At 35.1% G+C, this 19,254-nt stretch overlaps 1 protein-coding gene across 5 annotated transcripts in view; it reads right to left on the bottom strand.

Annotated features, from left to right (window-relative positions):
- Nucleotides 1-7,120: 7,120 nt before the first annotated feature.
- Nucleotides 7,121-19,254, bottom strand: part of LOC143222068 (mitochondrial tRNA-specific 2-thiouridylase 1) — a 40,649-nt gene continuing 28,515 nt past the window's right edge. For all 5 annotated transcript variants that reach the window (XM_076447937.1, XM_076447935.1, XM_076447939.1 and 2 more), the window contains 2 exons: nt 8,029-8,253; nt 7,121-7,264 (listed from right to left, as the gene is read on the bottom strand). In XM_076447937.1, the coding sequence (XP_076304052.1) occupies nt 7,148-7,264; nt 8,029-8,253 (342 nt within the window). In that variant the 3' untranslated portion in view covers nt 7,121-7,147. The remainder of the gene's footprint in view (nt 7,265-8,028; nt 8,254-19,254) is intronic.

Genomic DNA, 19,254 nt, shown 5'->3' with positions numbered 1-19,254 from the left:
TAACAAAAAGTGACAAATATTTTTCGGCTATTGAAATAAATGTGGCATAATATAACATATGTAAATACACAAACACAAACTGGCAGAAGCTGTCCGCCTGCTCCAGCCAATAGTATGCAAAATAACCAAGGAGGATCTTTGTCTGAAAAAGTGGCAGAAGTCGTATATATACAAACTACTTCCACAACGTCGCGGTTTACCTATTGTATATCTCAAACAGATGAATATTGAAACAGGTATTTATGTTATTCCTCATGAACATATACCAGCCACATCACCAGTTGCAATGCTTGTGGATTTTGGTGTGATTAGAGTGTTGAAAATAGCTCTTGGAAACTGTCGTCCATCTTACATCATATGGGTTATTGAAATCCAACAGGAATGAGGGAAGTGCATTGGATATGATAGTCTTACAAAATAAGCCTTTGGCATTGAAAACTATGTTGCAAGGCTATTATCAAGATGCACTTTCATCAGATAGAGCATTAGTGGACTGTAACAATGTTCTGAGGCACCAAAATCGGATTTACATAACATGCTAAACACTTTTAAATATCTAGAGGCAACTTATCAGCTGAGTGACCATGTGTCCTGAGTTATAGTTCAAAACGGGGAAGAGTGTCACTCTTAACGCATATCCTGAGAACATTGGTTAGTCGTATGTTATTCTATGCCGAATGTATAATTTAAAGTTTAATTTACACAAGTATAAATTAATTTAAAATTCGACTTCTTAACTCTATAGTTTTTCTTCAAAAAACGCGTAAGAATATTTAGAATTTAAGAAATATTTTAAAATTCCAAAACTGCAAGTGGTTTGACTTAATATAACCAAGATGAAATGGTGTTGTCATAGGGTTTAAACTGATAGGTTCGGGCTAATGTTATCCTCCCATTCATTCATCGTGGGGCATGTTATCCCATGCCTGCAAATTCTATCAACTAAACAACCTTACATGTTCCATTAGCTATCCTTCTGCTAACGAAGTTTTTCTGTGTAAAATCAAAATCTTACTAACATGAAATCATCTTACCACCACATGGGAAAATTCGAGTGTTACTGTTACAATGATTTTTAGTTCACGAATTTATATAACTTCATAGTGAATGTTTCGTGTGCGTCATTTCTTAGTTAACTAAATTATACAAGCATTGTTTAGCCTAATTACAAATTCTGGATCAAAATTATGAAAGCAAGTACAGCATTTTTTTATTTTTCTCAAAATTGTAAAATTTGTCAAAATTTGTCAAATTACCTGTATTTTAAACATACAATTTAGTGTTGATTTTAAACTATGAGAACCCATACAAGAGCAAATATTATATTAAATAATGATGTTTATCGTATAAATAATCTCTGAAGTTAAACCTTTTTTCCACTAGTAAACCTGCAAAATGTGCAATTATGTCGTTTTGTTCATCAGAAATTTGTGGTCCCGAAAAAACTAGTGATTACACATCATTTTGTTCATTTTCACAACGAATTATTATATACAAAATGTGATGCTATTTTTGTATATTAATTTGTTTTTTGAATTTCGCACAAAGCTACTCGAGGGCTATCTGTGCTAGCCGTCCCTATTTTAGCAGTGTAAGACTAGAGGAAAGGCAGCTAGTCATCACCACCCACCACCAACTCTTGGGCTACTCTTTTACCAACGCCCCCAATAATAATAATAATATTCTTAAAATGTCAAATACTCAAGCAAATAAAATGAATTTCCATGAGCTAAACATACAGAACATTTACAGGATGATTGGATTTAAGATGCTTATGAAAACATATCCTTTCCTTTTGGAAAATTAAATAATACATCGCACACACTTGGAATACAAGATTTACAAAAACTGAGCTTTATTTATATCGGGGCCTAGCGCATTAAGGCGTGCGCTTCGTAATCTGAGGGTCGCGGGTTCGCGCCCGAGTCGCGCCAAACATGCTCGCCCTCCCAGCCGTGGGGGCGTTATATAGATACGGTCAATCCCACTTTTCGTTGGTAAAAGAGTAGCCCAAGAGTTGGCGGTGGGTGCTGATGACTAGCTGCCTTCCCTCTAGTCTTACACTACTAAATTAGGGACGGCTAGCACAGATAGCCCTCGAGTTGCTTTGTGCGAAATTCAAAAACAAAACATTATTTATATCGTTATACGAAACAAAGGATATCTTCCAAATTCAGCGTGACTAGACAGACAAAGCGTAAATGATCTTCACTCTCTATATTCATTAATTTTCTGTTTGTGGTTAATCATAACGCTACACAAAAGGCCTGAACTTGCCTTAAGAGTTTGCGAGGCCCAAAGGCAGTATAATTGACATAGCAACTTGAGATGACGAGAAACCCACTTGAAATAAAAATATATCTCAGGACGGCTTATATAGGTATTAACACATTTATTAATAAAGCAGAGAGCAACGTTTCGACCTGACCATAGCTTAATACCCATATCAGCAGTCCTGAATTTTATAAGATAACAACTGTTCAAAAACACTTGACGTCACAATGTCAGTGCATGCACTTACAAATAGTATCTTTTTTTACTAGAGTGTTGCATACTTGTCATCTTTATCACATAAACCTGAGCATATATACTCAAAATATATTTGTTAATTTGGCGCTGGCTCTGAAAAGGTTTGTACGTGCTCTTTCTACCTCCAGTAGAGACTCGAGGTTTACTATAGTTCTTACAGGATTACAAGTCCGCAATGGGCTAACTGTGCACTAGGCACCACGAGTATTGAAACCCGATTTCTAGCGTTGTAAGTCCGAAGACATGCCACTAGGGAGTAAAACCTTTTGCATAAGTCTATCACATTGTGAGCGCAAAACACTCGTGTACAATAAGACTGCCAACTAAGAAGTGGTCAACAGATGCAAGATTAGAGAGGGTGCTAATTATGAAAATGGTTGTGTTACACTCTTATCGGTGGAGAGTAGCTGCTTAGTAATTTGCACGCTAGCATACAGATACTTCACATTAACAATGAGTGATGGCAAATGATAGCAGCAAGCGAAAATGTGCACTAACAGAATAACTACTACTACACCAGGTGTATATCCTGAAATCATTATTTTTTATCCACCTATATAAATGTCTAATATTGTACATTTCCTTTATCCAAAACTCGTTATATTTTCCATTTACATATCTTTTTTTTTCTTTGGTACAGTAAAATTAAAACATCCACGTATTAAAATTTAGACAATCAGCTTCTAGACTATTGTATATTTCTATTAATGACTCTTCTCATTTGTGCTGTAAATGTTATGTAACAAAAACTAATGTATCATTATTTTACTTGTAATTAAATTATTTTATATTTCCTGATTTTACTTTATAAATTCCACGCTACTCAAAATAAGAGTTACTGAAAATACTGACCTGCTTGGAGCTCTTCAGTGCAAAAGAAAAAGAGTATAGCTATAAGGTATATACGGAAGTAACTGTACTAGAATGTAATGATGCTCCAATGGAGGCCATTCTAGTTCATCATAGTTAGTAGCATCAATTAACCCTAATCTCCAGAGTTGAATGGACATATCTATGACATAACCAGAGAATCTTATTTACTGATTTATACTATTGCACTACAAGTAGAGTAAATTATGCCTGACTAGGAACAAAGATGTTGCAGTGAATATCCTATTTTGTAGCACCATTTGGATAACGCAAGTACTTGCCTGAAACCTTAGAAACTACCAGAGTGGAGAGGTGATTCTTTCATGCAGAAATACATTGTTCTTAATACCCTCAGCATGCTGTTGAAAGTCAATAAGCACTGAAGTTATGAACTCCATCTATCTGACAGATTTAGTGGCTTAATGATGAATAACTGCCCTTAAAAGTTCTCACTCTGAAGACAAAGGGTGAAATAAGTCAGCCCATTATTACTCACAAGTACAGCTAGAAAAAACAACAAAATAGCTGTCTCCTGCTGAATGTTCCATCAAGTTGAAATGTTTTGTCTCTAGAACAAATTATAAAACATGTTTTGTTAAGTCCAGATGGCCTTGCACTTAAACACTCAGACCTTGTGGAAAACAAAACAATTCACAAAATTTAATTTGATTTGTGAGGACTGAGCACTAACAGAGTCATGGCTGCCTATACAGGTATTGGCATTTGCTTACATTACACCATTGTGCAAATTAATTGAAACAAGACGGAAAATTACGATTTTTTCAATTTTTTGCGTTTTATTTCTGAGAATCTAAAAATTACTCACAATTTAATACATAATATGGCGGCCTTTATTTTTCAGAAGATCATTAATCCGCTTTGGCATCGAGTCCACAAGTTGACTGCAATCTTTACTAATTTTTGGATCGCGGTACCACACCTCAATTATGGCCTCAATTAGCTTATCTTTCGTAGTACAGTCTTTTCCCCGAAGTCTTTCTTTACAAATAGCCCAAAGATTTTTAATAGGATTTAAGTCCGGAGAGTTTCCAGGCCAGTCCAGCACCTTCATTCGCGTTGTAGTCATAAAATTCTTCACAAGTTTCGATGTTTGACACGGAGCCAGATCTTGCTGAGAAATGCCAGATCCATCTGAAAATCTCTTTTTCAATTCTGGAACGACTCTTCTCTACAAAACTTCGATGTACTGTGGTCCTCGCATCATTCCTTCTACGATATGTAAGCCTCCGACGCCATAGTAACTGAAAAAGCCCCAAAACATCTTCTTGAAGGGATGTTTCACGAACTAATTGATATGAGACTCTCGAAGTTTCTCACCTGGAGATCTGCGAACATGCAGACTTCTTTGATCCTGTACGAAGAAATGAGTCTCGTCACTGAATAACACCTTCCTCCATTGTTCTTGCATTTCAGACCCCATTGATATCGTTTTTTCTTCATTGAGTTGATAAGAAGTTGTTATTTGACTGGTCTCCTTGCCCTTCTAATGTAATTTCGAATGATGTAATATTCCTCAAAATTTCGTCATATATCCCAAAAATAGATCGACCGTACTGCAAAACACAGCTAATGACGCTGTCTGTGTGAAAAAATGACTATTAAGGGAAATCAGCGGGTCAAGCGAGCCTACACCGGCCGCCATGCTAAAAATATTGTAAAATGACCATTTGTTTCAATTACTTTGCACAAGGGTGTATTTAATGAAAAAACTTAAGAGAAATATATACTTTAAAATAATTCACAAATATACAGCTAAATTGTAATTGGCCAAGAGTCTGATTACATATACATTAAATGATTTAAGTTGATACCACTTACCTTAAACTACAACCATTTAAGAGTGTGTTAGCCATGTCCAGAAATTGCTTCATCTTTTTTCGTAGTGCTACTATTTGGTTTAGATTTAGTTCTAGCATAAATTGTGAAGTGATTTTCGTTGGAGAGTACGATTCAAACACATAACACTTTCCCTGATCACGTAACCCTAATACTAAATAAATTAGTTTAAATTTTCTCTATTGGTTAGGTTTACGTACTGAATCATATTGAGATCTTTTATGTTTTTACTTGTTGTAACCCATACAATATAAAGAACTAAGAGAAAACTAATTATAAGTAATTAGTGAGCTTATTTGTAATATTGTCCGCACTTTTGTTTAATTTCGTGTGTGTGGCTTATGTTCTTAGGACCTGTATAGCCAACAGTCATGGACCTACAAGAATTATATCATTTAGAGAAAAACTGTTAAAACAACAACAACAAAAACAGTAATTTTAGGCTAATATGTACTGAATGTTCTTCAACAGAATTATGTGAAAATAACTTCTGTAAATAAGAACCAAAACTATAAAAGATTCTCCCCAAACTTGCGCACGCGTGCGCGAAAACAGTATCAGTGGCTGATTACAATGGCTGCTGGTGTTAATATTAGCGGCTAGTCCAACTAAGTTTCATTTCTGTGTTTTCCATCTTTTTTTTTCTGTCTTTCATTGCACACACCCGGAGATCCAGAAATTCAATTTAACTACGGGTTAAATCCCTGTCACACCTAACAAGATCGCCCTTTCAGCCGTGGGGGAGTTATAATGTGACGCTCAATTTCACTATTCGTTGGTAAAAGAGTAGCCCAGTAGTAAGACTAGTTGCCTTCCCTCTAGTCTTACTCTGCTAAGTTAGGGACGGCTTGCGCGAAATTCAAAAAACAAACGCACAGATACAGCTTTAATATTAATATGCAAGAGCTTTGGAGTTTCACACAGATAATGTTACGTGTTTAACTACATTGATTTGAAAAACAAATACCTAACAGTTTTGGAGTTTCACAGAACAATGTTACGTGTTTAACTACATTGATTTGAAAAACAAATAGCTAACAGTTTTGGAGTTTCACAGAACAATGTTACGTGTTTAACTACATTGATTTGAAAAACAAATAGCTAACAGTTTTGGAGTTTCGCATGTATAATGTTCTGTTTCAAAATACATTTATTTAAAAGAAACATGTAACACTTTTGGAGGTTCACACAGATAATGTCATGTGTTAAAGTAGAACTCGAACATCAAAGTGAAACTTCCACATGAAATTACTTGAAAGGTTATCTATGTATAACCGTTCTAATTCTTGGACTACTCTTTTCTGGTCACTACAACAGCGCATTCACCAAAGTCCGGAATGCATAAATCCTACGACTGATTGTCAAATGATGCTAAACACTGAGCCATGTCTAACAAAACTAGTGACAGATTTTTTACAGAATGTCTCTACTGGACTGTATTTTCTTCCATTATGATGTGGTGTGAATACCCGAAGGTGGAAACAGTTAAAGAATACAGCAAGAAGATGATACTACACAATAATTAATTCATGCTGTATTAAATAGTATGTCAGGATCGCAAGAGGAAATAAAAATGGTTGCGGGAAAGTATGTGTCAATAAAAAAAACTGTCAAATGGATCAGTAATTTGTATTTATTAAGCATCTAAACGTTCCAATCTGTCACCAAAATTCTGAAATGTGTATGGCTTGCTAATACTCTGCACGAGACAGTGTGAACACTTTAGACAATTGTGTTACTTTAGAACTCCTTTATATAAGTGCACAGTGACTTTCTGAACACCCTGTATAATCACTTCTACTCTTTGTACAGGATTTGGTTGTATCATGCAAACAAAATTAAATCCTTCTAGAAAAAAAAACACCTAGTCCATTTAAAAATATATATATTTTTATTTGCTTAAATTTTGTGCTTTACAGATATTGTAGTTTAAAGACCAGAGAGATAGTCCAGGTCGAATAATCCTTGCACTTCCTAAGCACTCTTCTTCTGTGTAGAATACTGCAAACTGAAAGAAAGGAAGTTTTTAATGAGGACTTAAAATATTATGAAAAAATTTAATACGGCTAAATATATCTCTCATACAAACTAATTTTTTAAGGCTGGCAAAAACTTCACTTGATATATAGGCTCCCACCATTCTTTAATTCTCTTACAGTTTAATAATTATTTCAAGATATCTTTTATGTCTGTTACACAATAAATAAAATTGTAACTAATTTATTCACAATTCAATACTTCTGTTTCATCAATACTAGTCATGACTACAATATAAATATAAAGAAAAATTCAAGTCTTACATCACTGGCTAAATTTCCAATAGGCTTACACTCATTCAAGAAAATTATCAGTAAAGAAAAGACTTTAAAAAGTCCACAACTAACCAGGTCCTTAGTGGATTTTATTTATACATCATTAGATCATTTCTAGTTGCATTAGAAGTAGATCATCATTTGAGAGGAATCTAAAGTATTAGTCACTGTCTTTAATTTTTCTTTTTAAATATTTCTATTCAATAAGTTATTCAATGTACATATTGAGAATAATATGAAATTTACACAAGAAATTATTATCATTATTGTGTTAAGACACTTCCTCAAAATTACAATAATTAAATTTTTGACTGAGAAATTAACATTGAGTAAAAGCAGAAATTCATGTGTGTATTTCATATTCTATCTCTCTATTCTATAATACTACCATGCATACAAGTTTTTAAATAAATAGTTGAAGGCTGAATTAAAAACAAAAAACTAGCTCTTAACAACTTACTTGGCCAGGAGTAAGTGCACGGAGAGGTTCTTCTAATGACACAATTAGACAATTCTTGTGACTAACAGTCAATGTGCACTTAACCAAAGGCTTTCCATGTTGGAACCTAAAATAGCAATCAAATGTATTTTCCTGATACAACTGGTCGGGTGGACTGTGTATCCAGTAGGGTGGATTAGTAAGGACTGTCTGGCTAAATAAAGAACGATGATTTGTACTTGGAGCCTTAAAAAAAAACGGTAAAAAGAGCTAATGTTAAATAGTGCAGTATTATTTACAACTTATAAAAATTTAGTTAATGAAAATAACAACAGGCTATTAACTAATATTCAGGCCTCTACTGTAGTTTTGTAAGAATAAAGTAATGGTTGATTTAAAACCTCTTATAACACTATCGCTTTCTAAATACTAATGCCATGTTCTTCTTCCTTTTTCACTGCCTTTGTGGAATGTATTCTATAACCACACATCACCAATACCATCACCTCCACCAGAAACATATACATGTCACATTAATTAATATGATTTTGGAGCCTCAACATGGCATTACAGTCTATGTCACCACAACCACTCATGCTATATCTGAAGATCACATATCATGACAATAGCACTGTAGCATAGTTTCTATTACAAAGGGTTCCTTTGTCAGGGTAAGGCTAAAGCACACCACTCTTCCCAACCCACTTTCCATAATCCATGTAGTGTATGTGACAAAAAAAATACAACAGTTTTTCAGCTCCCATTTTAGCAGTCTGACTGCACAGAAATATAAAGCATGTTACATCTAGTGACTTGACTACCAAATGTTCATATAAAATAGTATGGACACCCATTTCATTCTCTAGCTGCTTGAGTTATGTAATGGTTCAACAGGTGTTAGTGGGAAGCAGTATGTGTACATAATACTTGTTTCACTTTTACAAACAAAGATATTTAATTACACTGTGTAATGTTACATAAGGTTTGCAAATGAACTTTGTGTTCATGTTTTTCTCACCTGTTACAATTATTACTATACATTGCTTACCATGGCTGAAGTATGACTTATTGCAGGTCTCTTTCTACATGTTCCTAGTACCTTAAGCTAATTCACATTCTTTGTTTCCAAATGCTATTAAGAACAAGATGTATCCCAGTCTTGGAAATTTTAAATCCCCAATCTGAAAGTTATAATTTTCCTATGCTGAAAACGTATTTCTGATAAGTACTTACCTCTTTTTGCAAGATTAGCTATTCTCTTTCAGTACTGCCCTCTATAACTTTTTCTTTACACATGCCACAAGTCTTTCTCTCTCCTTTCCACCAGTGGAATTGCAAGATTTCAAACATGTCTAATGCAAATCATCATCTCTCACCAGTAGGAGCATCACATACTCACATGATGCATATGACTCTCTCTGAACTCCTCTACTAAACTATCACTTCTAAGTTTGGCACATGTCAGCACCAGAAAAATGTGGGGAGGAAGGCTGGAAATTGTGAGAGAGGTAAGTACTTGCAAGAAATACGTGTTTAGTGTAGGAAAATTAGAACTTCCAATACTGTACTTACTTCTTCTCACAAAATTTGCTAGAAGCTCACTCTGCTAAGAAGGAGGAACTGGTGCAAGGCAGTAACAAAAGTATCCCCACAAAATTTTCTGAAGGATGCCCCTGGAAATAAACGAATCAGATACAAAAATACAAAGAGGGGAACTGTACTACTTTAGAGTCAAGTATACTCTTTGCTTAACTGTGGAATGTCCAAGATATTATAAGGGTGGAAAATGAGGAACACAACCGAGTGGGAGAAAATGTGGCAGGAAAGTGATCCTAACCGTAGAAGTATACTGTAACTCAATGTTACAATGAAACAGATAGGTAAACAAAGAATGCAGCCTGAGGTGTAGAAAAGCTAGGGTGCAACAGATGATATTCACTAAGCCAACTGCATCCAAAACTTGCTTGCAGGGTATCAACATCTGTGCAAGGGGAGGATAAGGATTATACAATTTTCATCTCAAATTCAAGAACTGGAGGATTGAGACCCACTCCAATTTCCAGGTATATTACTAGTATTAGCTCTGAGCTATCAATTTGGAAACTTGGCATCTGGTATTGAAATAATGTTCATCATACATAATTAACTCCCTCACCCATGAAATAGACTGGGACCATCCAATTGGCAGTAACAACCCTCTAAGAAGAGAAGATGAAGGATAGTCAATGACAGAAATGAAACAATTCCATGAACAACCACTGTGAGCCACAACACATACAAATGATGCTGAGGGAGGAAGAAAGACAACCCAATACCCATGTGACAACTTATGTTGATTGATTCAATCTAAATCCAAAACCTATCCCTGAGGTATTGACATCCATGCAAGGATAAAGACTCCAAATCAAAGGGATGAACTATATTTTGACATCTTACTTCACTGGCATTAGTTATTGCAAAGAAAATATTGCATCATCTACATCCACAGAACATCATGGCTTTACTCTGTAACTGAATGATTACTCTGAGGAACTTATTCAGCAGGGTGCCTGGAGGCATGGATGGTCAACCACCCCAATGGCTTGGAACTGGAAAGTGGTGATATCTTCCATCAATCAAAGGAGGAAGATGATGCAGTGAAGAGTCTGGAGGAATGCCATCACCTGAAACTGTATAATGGGTGACCATGAAACTTTATTTTGAAAAGCAGACCATATAAAATTATTCATCTAGGTATAACAGGGATGAAAAGCAAACCCCTTCTGCTTTACCCATGCACTCCAATGGTGGTGTGGTCTGGGATAGGCACATATATGAAGCAAAATATCACAAGGTCATGAACCTACAAGTGATTTTTTGGAACACCCTATTTCAATGGTGAGTATACAAAGCCATGGAAGATAAAGTGAGAGACATTGTGGCTGTACAGTGTGCATTTCAAATTAAATAATACCTGGTCAGGCACCACTGGTCACAGAGTGGGATTCAAATAATGTTGAATAAAGCAAAGACCCCTAAAAACAATAGAATGTATGGTTAGAAACTTAGCAGTCAGAGTCACACTAAGTCTAGAAAATGATCAAAGGTGGTAGACAAAACCTTGAAAAACAGAAACTTGCAAAATGATTGAGATAGTGATAGATGTATATACTGGGTGCAGTCTATATGCCTGATTGCAGAATCTCCTCCAACAAAGAACGAAGACGAGAAGCAAGGGTAAAAGTGAGGTGTCAGATTTGATGAAAGAACACCTGGAACAAATTACAAAAAGAAGAAGGTAGGAAGGAAATGGAAAGTTGAACCAAAAGAACTACCAAACTATTAAGGGTAGAAGGTGAAAGATCATGAAGGGGTGGCCAGGGAATAAAAGTTGAGAATGTGTACTCTGGAAGCCTATCTCGTTCTAGGCTAGAATAAAAATGGGAAATTGAAGGAAGAGAAATAGGAGAAAAGGAGGAACTACCCTCTTGAGGTATTTGGGAGAAAGTAACAATCTAACTGTCAAAGTCCATAGGCTAAGAGAAGAAGAAAATATGTTTTAAGGGAAAGATTAACATGGAACATATGAAAAATGGTTCAAACAGAGGTAAAGCAAGGGAGTGGAGAATCACATTAATATTCCAATCCAGAAGTGAAGGTTGCCTGAGAAAGTGACATACCTGGAAGGAATGCATGAGAATGGTAAGAACAGGGAAAGTGAAATCTCTATGATATCAGAAAAAATGAAAGGAATGGGATAAGACTATCAAATATCTGGAAAGTGAGAAAGTCAAAGTCCCATGGTTAAAGGTCCAGGTGAGAAATTCTACCACAGTTGGCCAGTCATTGGGAAACCCACTAGTTGTAAACCAACTAAAAAAACATTCCACTTACAGTGATACACCTCCATGGAAGGTGGACAGTTGTACTGGATCATCTCACCAAAGACTGGACAAAATCCAGGTGTAAAGATGTAAAACATGTGACTGAGGTTGACAGAGAAGATAAGGAGAAAGTTGAAGAGGGACAGGAGAATTGTAACTATAGGGACCAAGGATGAGCTGGCCAATAAAGAGCTATAAAGAGGGCTCAACAAGGAATGAAGTGTATAAGAGAAATCACCTGATAAAATAATCTAATAGGTAGGTGACAAAGATATTTGTGTCACCAATTCTGATTGAAGCTATCAACTGCCAGAGCTTAGGAATGAGGTACAGGCAACCAAAAGCTGAGGGTTGTAGCAAAAGGATTCACACGGAGAGAACCCAACCAATGGCAATTACATCTGAAAACAAAGAGATCTAAAGCCCACTCTGTGGGATATATCCAATCAGGGTGAGAAAGATGATCAGTTATCAGAGTGAAAGCAGGCACTTGACATGCAATAAAATGAATGTGATGCACATGGGCCCAATATAAGGGATCCAATGCTTGAAAACACAGATCTATACACTGGGTACCCCTTAGTGGTTGATATGTGCTACCACCATAAAATTATCTGAGTGTACCATTACAAGAAAATGTCACGTGAGAAGAAGGAAGTGATGCAATTCCCAACACAGGGTGTTTGGAGTGTTAATATGCATTACACTTTCATCAGCACACCAGGAAGCTGTGAAAAAAAAAAAAAGAGAAATGGGGCCAAAAAAGGATACCACACAAGGTTTCATTGATCATGATGTGTTCACTGAAAGGATCTCATATATGCATTGTGAAGAGGGACCACTAGTGTTATCGATGAACACATCCCCAAAAGTAACAGAATCTCGCAAGCAGTAAATAACTGAATTGAGAGGGCATGGCAAACTGACAGTTCTATTGAATAAAACCATTAGAAGAAGCGTGTACCCAACTGATATGAGAGTTGAGAAAGGTTCCCAAATAGGCAAGATATACTCAGTTGGTGTGAGGAAGAACTTCTTCAGTTTTACCAAGCAGTCCACCTAAGTTGCAACCAAAAGAAGTTGCAAAAGTATCACTGGCCAATTTATGTTTGGAATGAGCCAGAAGAAGCCAATCATCCATGTAATAATTAAATAGCAGTCACAGAGCATGGGGATATCAAACAAAATATCAGATTTTTGAGAAAAAATATAAGGTGCTAAGGCAGATCCAAAAGGGAGGGCTCATGATTTATAAACCACCCTGTGATGAACAAACTGAAGATAAGGGCAAAACTGAGAAGAAAGCAGTATATGTAGGTAAGTGTTGGAGTCATCCATTGTGGTCATTTACAAACCCAGTGTAAATGACCATCTCCAGGTGAAGAATCCATGGTGAACCAGGGTAGTGAAATGGAATGTTTGAGGTGAGGTAAATCAATTATCAGCCACTAATTCATGGTTTTCTTAAGGACAATAAAAAGACAGAAAGAAAAATCCCAGAAAGGATGGAAACAGATTCAATAACAATTTCTCAACTTCTTTTAACAGATACTGACTTGTCATGGTATCTTGAGGAGGAAGGAAACAAACGGGATGAGGAGAGATGGGAGATTGGAAAAGAAACTGGCCAACAAATCCTTCAGACAGAACTTCAAGGACCCATTGATTGCTAAAGAAGGAAGCCAACTATGAAGAAACTTGAATAGTCTTCACCAGATTCAAATCTGGGTAGTTACCAGTACTGGTTGCAACGGAAGTTTTACTGTCAAGGCAAGTGATAAGAAGTACTCTGATTAGAAGGAACAAGTAAAGGCTGAGAGAAGGACGACAGGAAATGAAAATAGGAGGCATATAAGGATCTGAATAAGATAAATAAGCTAACAAAAGTCATAAGGGTAGATTGTTGATGGACCAATGTCACCCACAGCTCAATAGTTTCTACAACCATATAAAAACTTAATGCCTCAGAAATAGGGCTATATACAAGTCCCTAAGGTATGTCAAAGGTGAACAGACCTAACCCAATATGGCATCACAACTTAAAGGTTCCAATACAAAGAAATTACATAGGTAATGGCAAAGCCAAATATAATATGCATGCTAAAGTGGATGAGACAAGATCAGGGGTATGTCCCAAAAACCCATTAGGATTTCTATGGAAAGCCTGAGATAAGAGGTGTATGGAAGAAAGATATCATGATAGATTGGTAAGGAAAAGACATAAGCAAAAATATTGGGCATGGGTAAGACTAATGGATGATTTGGGAGCCATCCCCAAATAGGCAATAGAGTACCTAATACCTGCTGGTCTAAAAATGGATAGTACACACAATAGTAGGATAATGTCAACCGGTCTAATGGAAATGGGTAGGTGCAACATGCTAATTCTCTTGCTTAACTGCAAGATAAAGTGATCAGCGTGAACCCAAATATCGTGTGAGGAAGAAAAAGGCATAAAGGGTTAGGAAGATTGTTCCTACAACAAGGAAGAACAAGGTGCATAAGAAGTAGATGGAAGAGATAAAACATCACAAACTTGAAAAACAAAATCCATAAAGACCAAATTAGGCATAATACACTCATATGGCTGGGAATGAGAAAGAAATGCAAAACTAAGGAGGAAGAAAAAGATAGTCAGAGTTCTTGTTAGCCTGCACAGGATCAGCCTGTTCTGGAGGAGCTTAGGCATTCAATCTCCTACTGTATAATAAGTAAATAAAGCCACTGTCAGGTCATTCATACCCAAGGCCTGATAAAACATGCTAATGTAAACCCTGAAGTGATGATGTTAACTTTAGAATTCACTGCACAGAAAAGTTATCCATATTCAAGCTCAGACAATTAGCTGATACTAGTAAAAAAAACTAGTAGTTGAATAAAAGCAAAATTAATTAAGAAAACAACTATTTTAGGAAACAAAGTCAAACATGAAGAATTAAATACACAAAAAACAAGAAATGAGAAGTGACAGTTAGGTAGAAAAAGTCCCATGTATCATGTGAACATGTCATGCTCCTCTTGAGTAGGAGGTGGAATATGATGATTTGCATGTGAGACACATTAAAAACTTGCAGTTCCAAAAGGGAGAAGAGGAAGCTTTGTGGCATATGTAAAGAAAAGTTTGCATATAGAAGGCAGCATTGAACAAGAATAGCTAATCTTGTTTCTGTATCAGAAACATCTTTATGATCCGAGTTTGTGAATATCCTGCATCAGAAAGGAATGTCACCTTACTTTCCCAAAAGCAAACACTTATCAGTGTCATCAAGCTACTTAAAAATGCTAAATACAGGTAAACATCGATATAAAACGCATCGATAAAGCGCGATAATCAGTTGGGCGTGATGGGGTCTTAGGCCCCAAATTTTTTGGGGTTTCTACAGAGTTCTTGAAGAAGATGACCATCAAGGACGCCATCTACATGAGCAGCATAGCATGGGACAAGATAAGCCAGAGCACCATCATCAATTGTTGGAATAAAGGACTCAAAGAAGCAGCACCAGAACCACAACCAGAACCAATAGAAGAAAAAGATGACATTTTCCATGGATTTACAGCAGAAGAAGTAGCAGAGGCAGAAAGGAAGTTTGTAGACTACCAGGATGGACTCCCCTTGACAACCCTTGTGAAGCAGTGGGCCGAGATTGACGAAGTAGCACCAGTTACCCAGCCACGCCTCACAGATGAAGAGATCCAGAAAGCAATAGAGAACCCAGCGGCAGCACCTACAGATTTTACCACTCCAGATGAAGAAGAAGAAGATGACCCCATTCCAGAAGAACTCAGGAATTGCATCACCTCAACTCAGGCAGTACAGTACACAGAACAACTTCTATATTGGGCAGAACACCACAATCTAGGAATTTGCAAGATACTACAGATCCAGGACCTAATGAGAACTGCAAAGAGGATGCGGAACCAAGGAGGAAGACAACAGACACTTTTGGAGGCTTTTGAAAGAAAGAAGACTACTGAGTAACTATAAATTTCTGCATTTCAACTTGTTTTATGTGCTTACTATATTTTATTGTTATTAAATTTTTTGAAAAATCCGTTTTTGTTTCAGTACTGAATTCGTATTTTAAACTTTGCCATGACATTTTTTTATCTGGTAATTATTTGACTTCAGTTTGTACTTAGATTTTAATAATTAGTAAATAAATTATCAAAATTAATTACAATATGTATTAACTTTTAAAATTGAACTAATTTTAAACAGCGTCTAATCGTAAAAACGATCACATGATTGCTCTGACGGAACTACTTTTAGAATATCAGCCCCCATCAAAGTAATGAATTCGATAAATTTCTTTAGAATTCTGCTTTTTACATTTAATTTCAGTCTTAAAATTGAGTTTAATAAATAAAAATAAATAAAAAATGCTATATCATTGGTGTAAGTAGTTTTGTTTGTTTTTCTTTATTTCACTACAAAACGTGTAAATTTTGCATTATCGCTCACCCCGAGGGTAAAAAAAATACATAATCAAATCGGTATAAGGCGCAATCAGATACAACGAGGTCGAATTTTTTGGACCCCAACTAGCACCTTATATCGATGTTTGACTGTATATATATCAAGATGTAGTTCCGATACATCCTGTTCCATCTCAACTTTATGTTGTCTGCAGTTATCATGCGACTTACTGATTAGCATATTCAAAATTGTTTTAATGTAGTCAATTTTGTATTAAAATAATAACACCAACAATCACTATTTTATGTAACACTATAATTACACACATGATAAGCACTAACCAAAATAAAATAACAATTATATGATTAAGAGAAAGTTATTGCAACATGTCTCGCTTTTACTTCTACATTAATACACTGTTGTGGTTTTCTCTTTCTTTTTTATAACATTAACAAAATATTTCAATTTAAAATTTGATCAAATTTTTAACATTATGTGTGAATAAAATTAAATATTATTCACCTACTTACAGTTGTAACAGTCTTCCATTTCTGGTGTTATAAGCTATAAATTTAATGAAATGCATTTGCAGTTAGCATAAAAGTTAACAATGAACTTTTACACTTATACTTAACAGGATATAGAAACTCCCAAGTACAAATTATAATTAATGTTTTAGGGTTACAATATTGGTTGTTGAAACCAAAATGTTAATCAACAGTGGTATTATTATTGCTTTACCAAATTTTATTTGAACAACCATAAACTGGAGATAAAAGGAAATTTTTCCTCCCCTCTAGCAAATCAAACTACAAAAGAAACTTTAAAATACCTACACAAGTTTCTTAACTCAAAGAGCAAGGAATAATTCATATATTTTATAAATAGGCCAACAATAGCTTTATGTTGACAACTAGTATGACCTTGTGACCTCTATTTACATTTAATAACTATGTAATTACACAGGTATATAATAGTCTTAAATGTCACTATTTATGACAATCAATACTAGTTTTATTTACTTAACTGTAAGAGTCCATTTTATATGTGTAATCATGTTCATTGTTAGTATTTCGATTATAACAGAGTTCTTTTCATCAACAGTTTCACCACACACCTGATCTACATGTTCATAAATCAGAAAAATTAGTAGCACTCAACTTGAAATGCTATTTTATACACTGCTATAAACAATGCATGGTTCATTCCACAGAATGAACAGAATCTTACAAACATCAAGAATAAATATATCAATAAACATAGCATAATAGATGAAGTTTATTAATTCTGTTCTTCTTTAAAAAGTTTTCAATTCTAAATACTAACTTTAAAACTATGCAAACTGCAATTTGTTAACAGTTTGATTACAAGATAATTTTGATTTTATTTTGCAGTATGCAGAATAAAGGAAGACTGATGTAAAATGACAGAGTGAACACATTAAAGCTCCCCTCATAAGAAGTGTACACTTAATTTAAAAACTTTTTAAAAATCTTGTCAAGTAGTGAAGCAACATATTTTTTACTGTTTCCGTTCAAGAAAACAATAACAGTTACTAGCAGTATTATGAATTCCATGAAAAAAGTTGTCAAACTATACTTACATTTAACTGACATAAAATCAACATGACTGTACACTCATATACACATTGGTTTATGATACGTTATATTTTCTTTTATGAGAACAATGATGGTTACTGGCAATATCATAACCTGTATAAAAAGATATTTATAAAATCATACTTACATTTAACAGATATAAAAATTATAAAAATATGAACATGACTATACAATCCTATGTACATTGTTTTATATGTTCCCATGAGCTGAATGACCCCTAGCTATCAGTTTCTTATTTGCAACATTGTGGAAGATGGTTAGTTACTACCGTATGTGATATGGAACTTCAGCTACTGAGCAAAATGTCTGTAGCAATATGTAGTACAGTTGTCCCTTGTAATTCCAGATTTTACCCCTCAAAATTTCGAGCATTTGCAGTACACCTGCAGCCTACCCTCAAAACTAGTATGAGGCTTGTATTGTGATGCACTGCACATTCAATTCTATCATGCCACACACCACAGTATCCCATGTATACTCGGTCTTTCTTTATATACAGCATTTCAGTGCAGACCTGTGTAATTTCTCAGATTCCTCTGCCCACTTTCTTTGCACAATGCCACTACTACCTCTATTATTAACTGTATTTGTGGTTTTAACATTCACCATAATTTGTAGAACTTATCCTTTGCAAATGGCAAGGGATAACTGCGTAAAACCTCCAAGGCAAGATGTCTGTAGTAATATGTGATACAGATATTATAAGAAAGGACAAGATGTTTGTGGTAATATGAGATAAAAACTCCCAATACATGGTGTGATGTCTCTTGCAGCATATGATACAGAACTTTTAATACATGGTGTGATGTCTGAGGCAGCATGTGACACAGAACTTTCAATACATGGCATAACGTCTGTGGCAGCATGTGACACAGAACTTTCAATACAGGGCATGTATCTATGGCAGTATGTGATGCAGAACTCTCGATATCATTAGTTGGTTTTTTAACCAGAAACAAAGTTATATCCGTTAAGTCTATTTGGAGTGAATTACATTTACACTACTTTACTCAATAATTGTGTAAACTTGAGCCCTAGATTTCAAATTGATAAGACCTTTAACCTTAAAGTTGAGTATTTTTAACAAGATGTGATTCCTAAAGTCATATTAGAGAGTTACTTCTAGACTAAACGTGTGTGCCTTATAAAGTATTTACCTAATTTGAGTACTTTGATAAATGTTCATATACACATAAATATTATTCCAAGATTACAGATTTCCTTAAGTACACTATGGAATAAAATTATGCAATTCAAGCATGAATAAAGCATCAACAATTTACTAGACAACAGCATAATAAAACACTGTGATGCAAAGGTAAAAGTTAATTTTAGTAATTAATGTTTT

Source organism: Tachypleus tridentatus, chromosome 8, assembly GCF_004210375.1.
Source record: "Tachypleus tridentatus isolate NWPU-2018 chromosome 8, ASM421037v1, whole genome shotgun sequence".
In the NCBI taxonomy this organism is placed as follows: Eukaryota; Metazoa; Arthropoda; class Merostomata; order Xiphosura; family Limulidae; genus Tachypleus; species Tachypleus tridentatus.
Note: the sequence above shows the minus strand (reverse complement) of the source record. Positions and strands in the feature narration are given on the sequence as shown.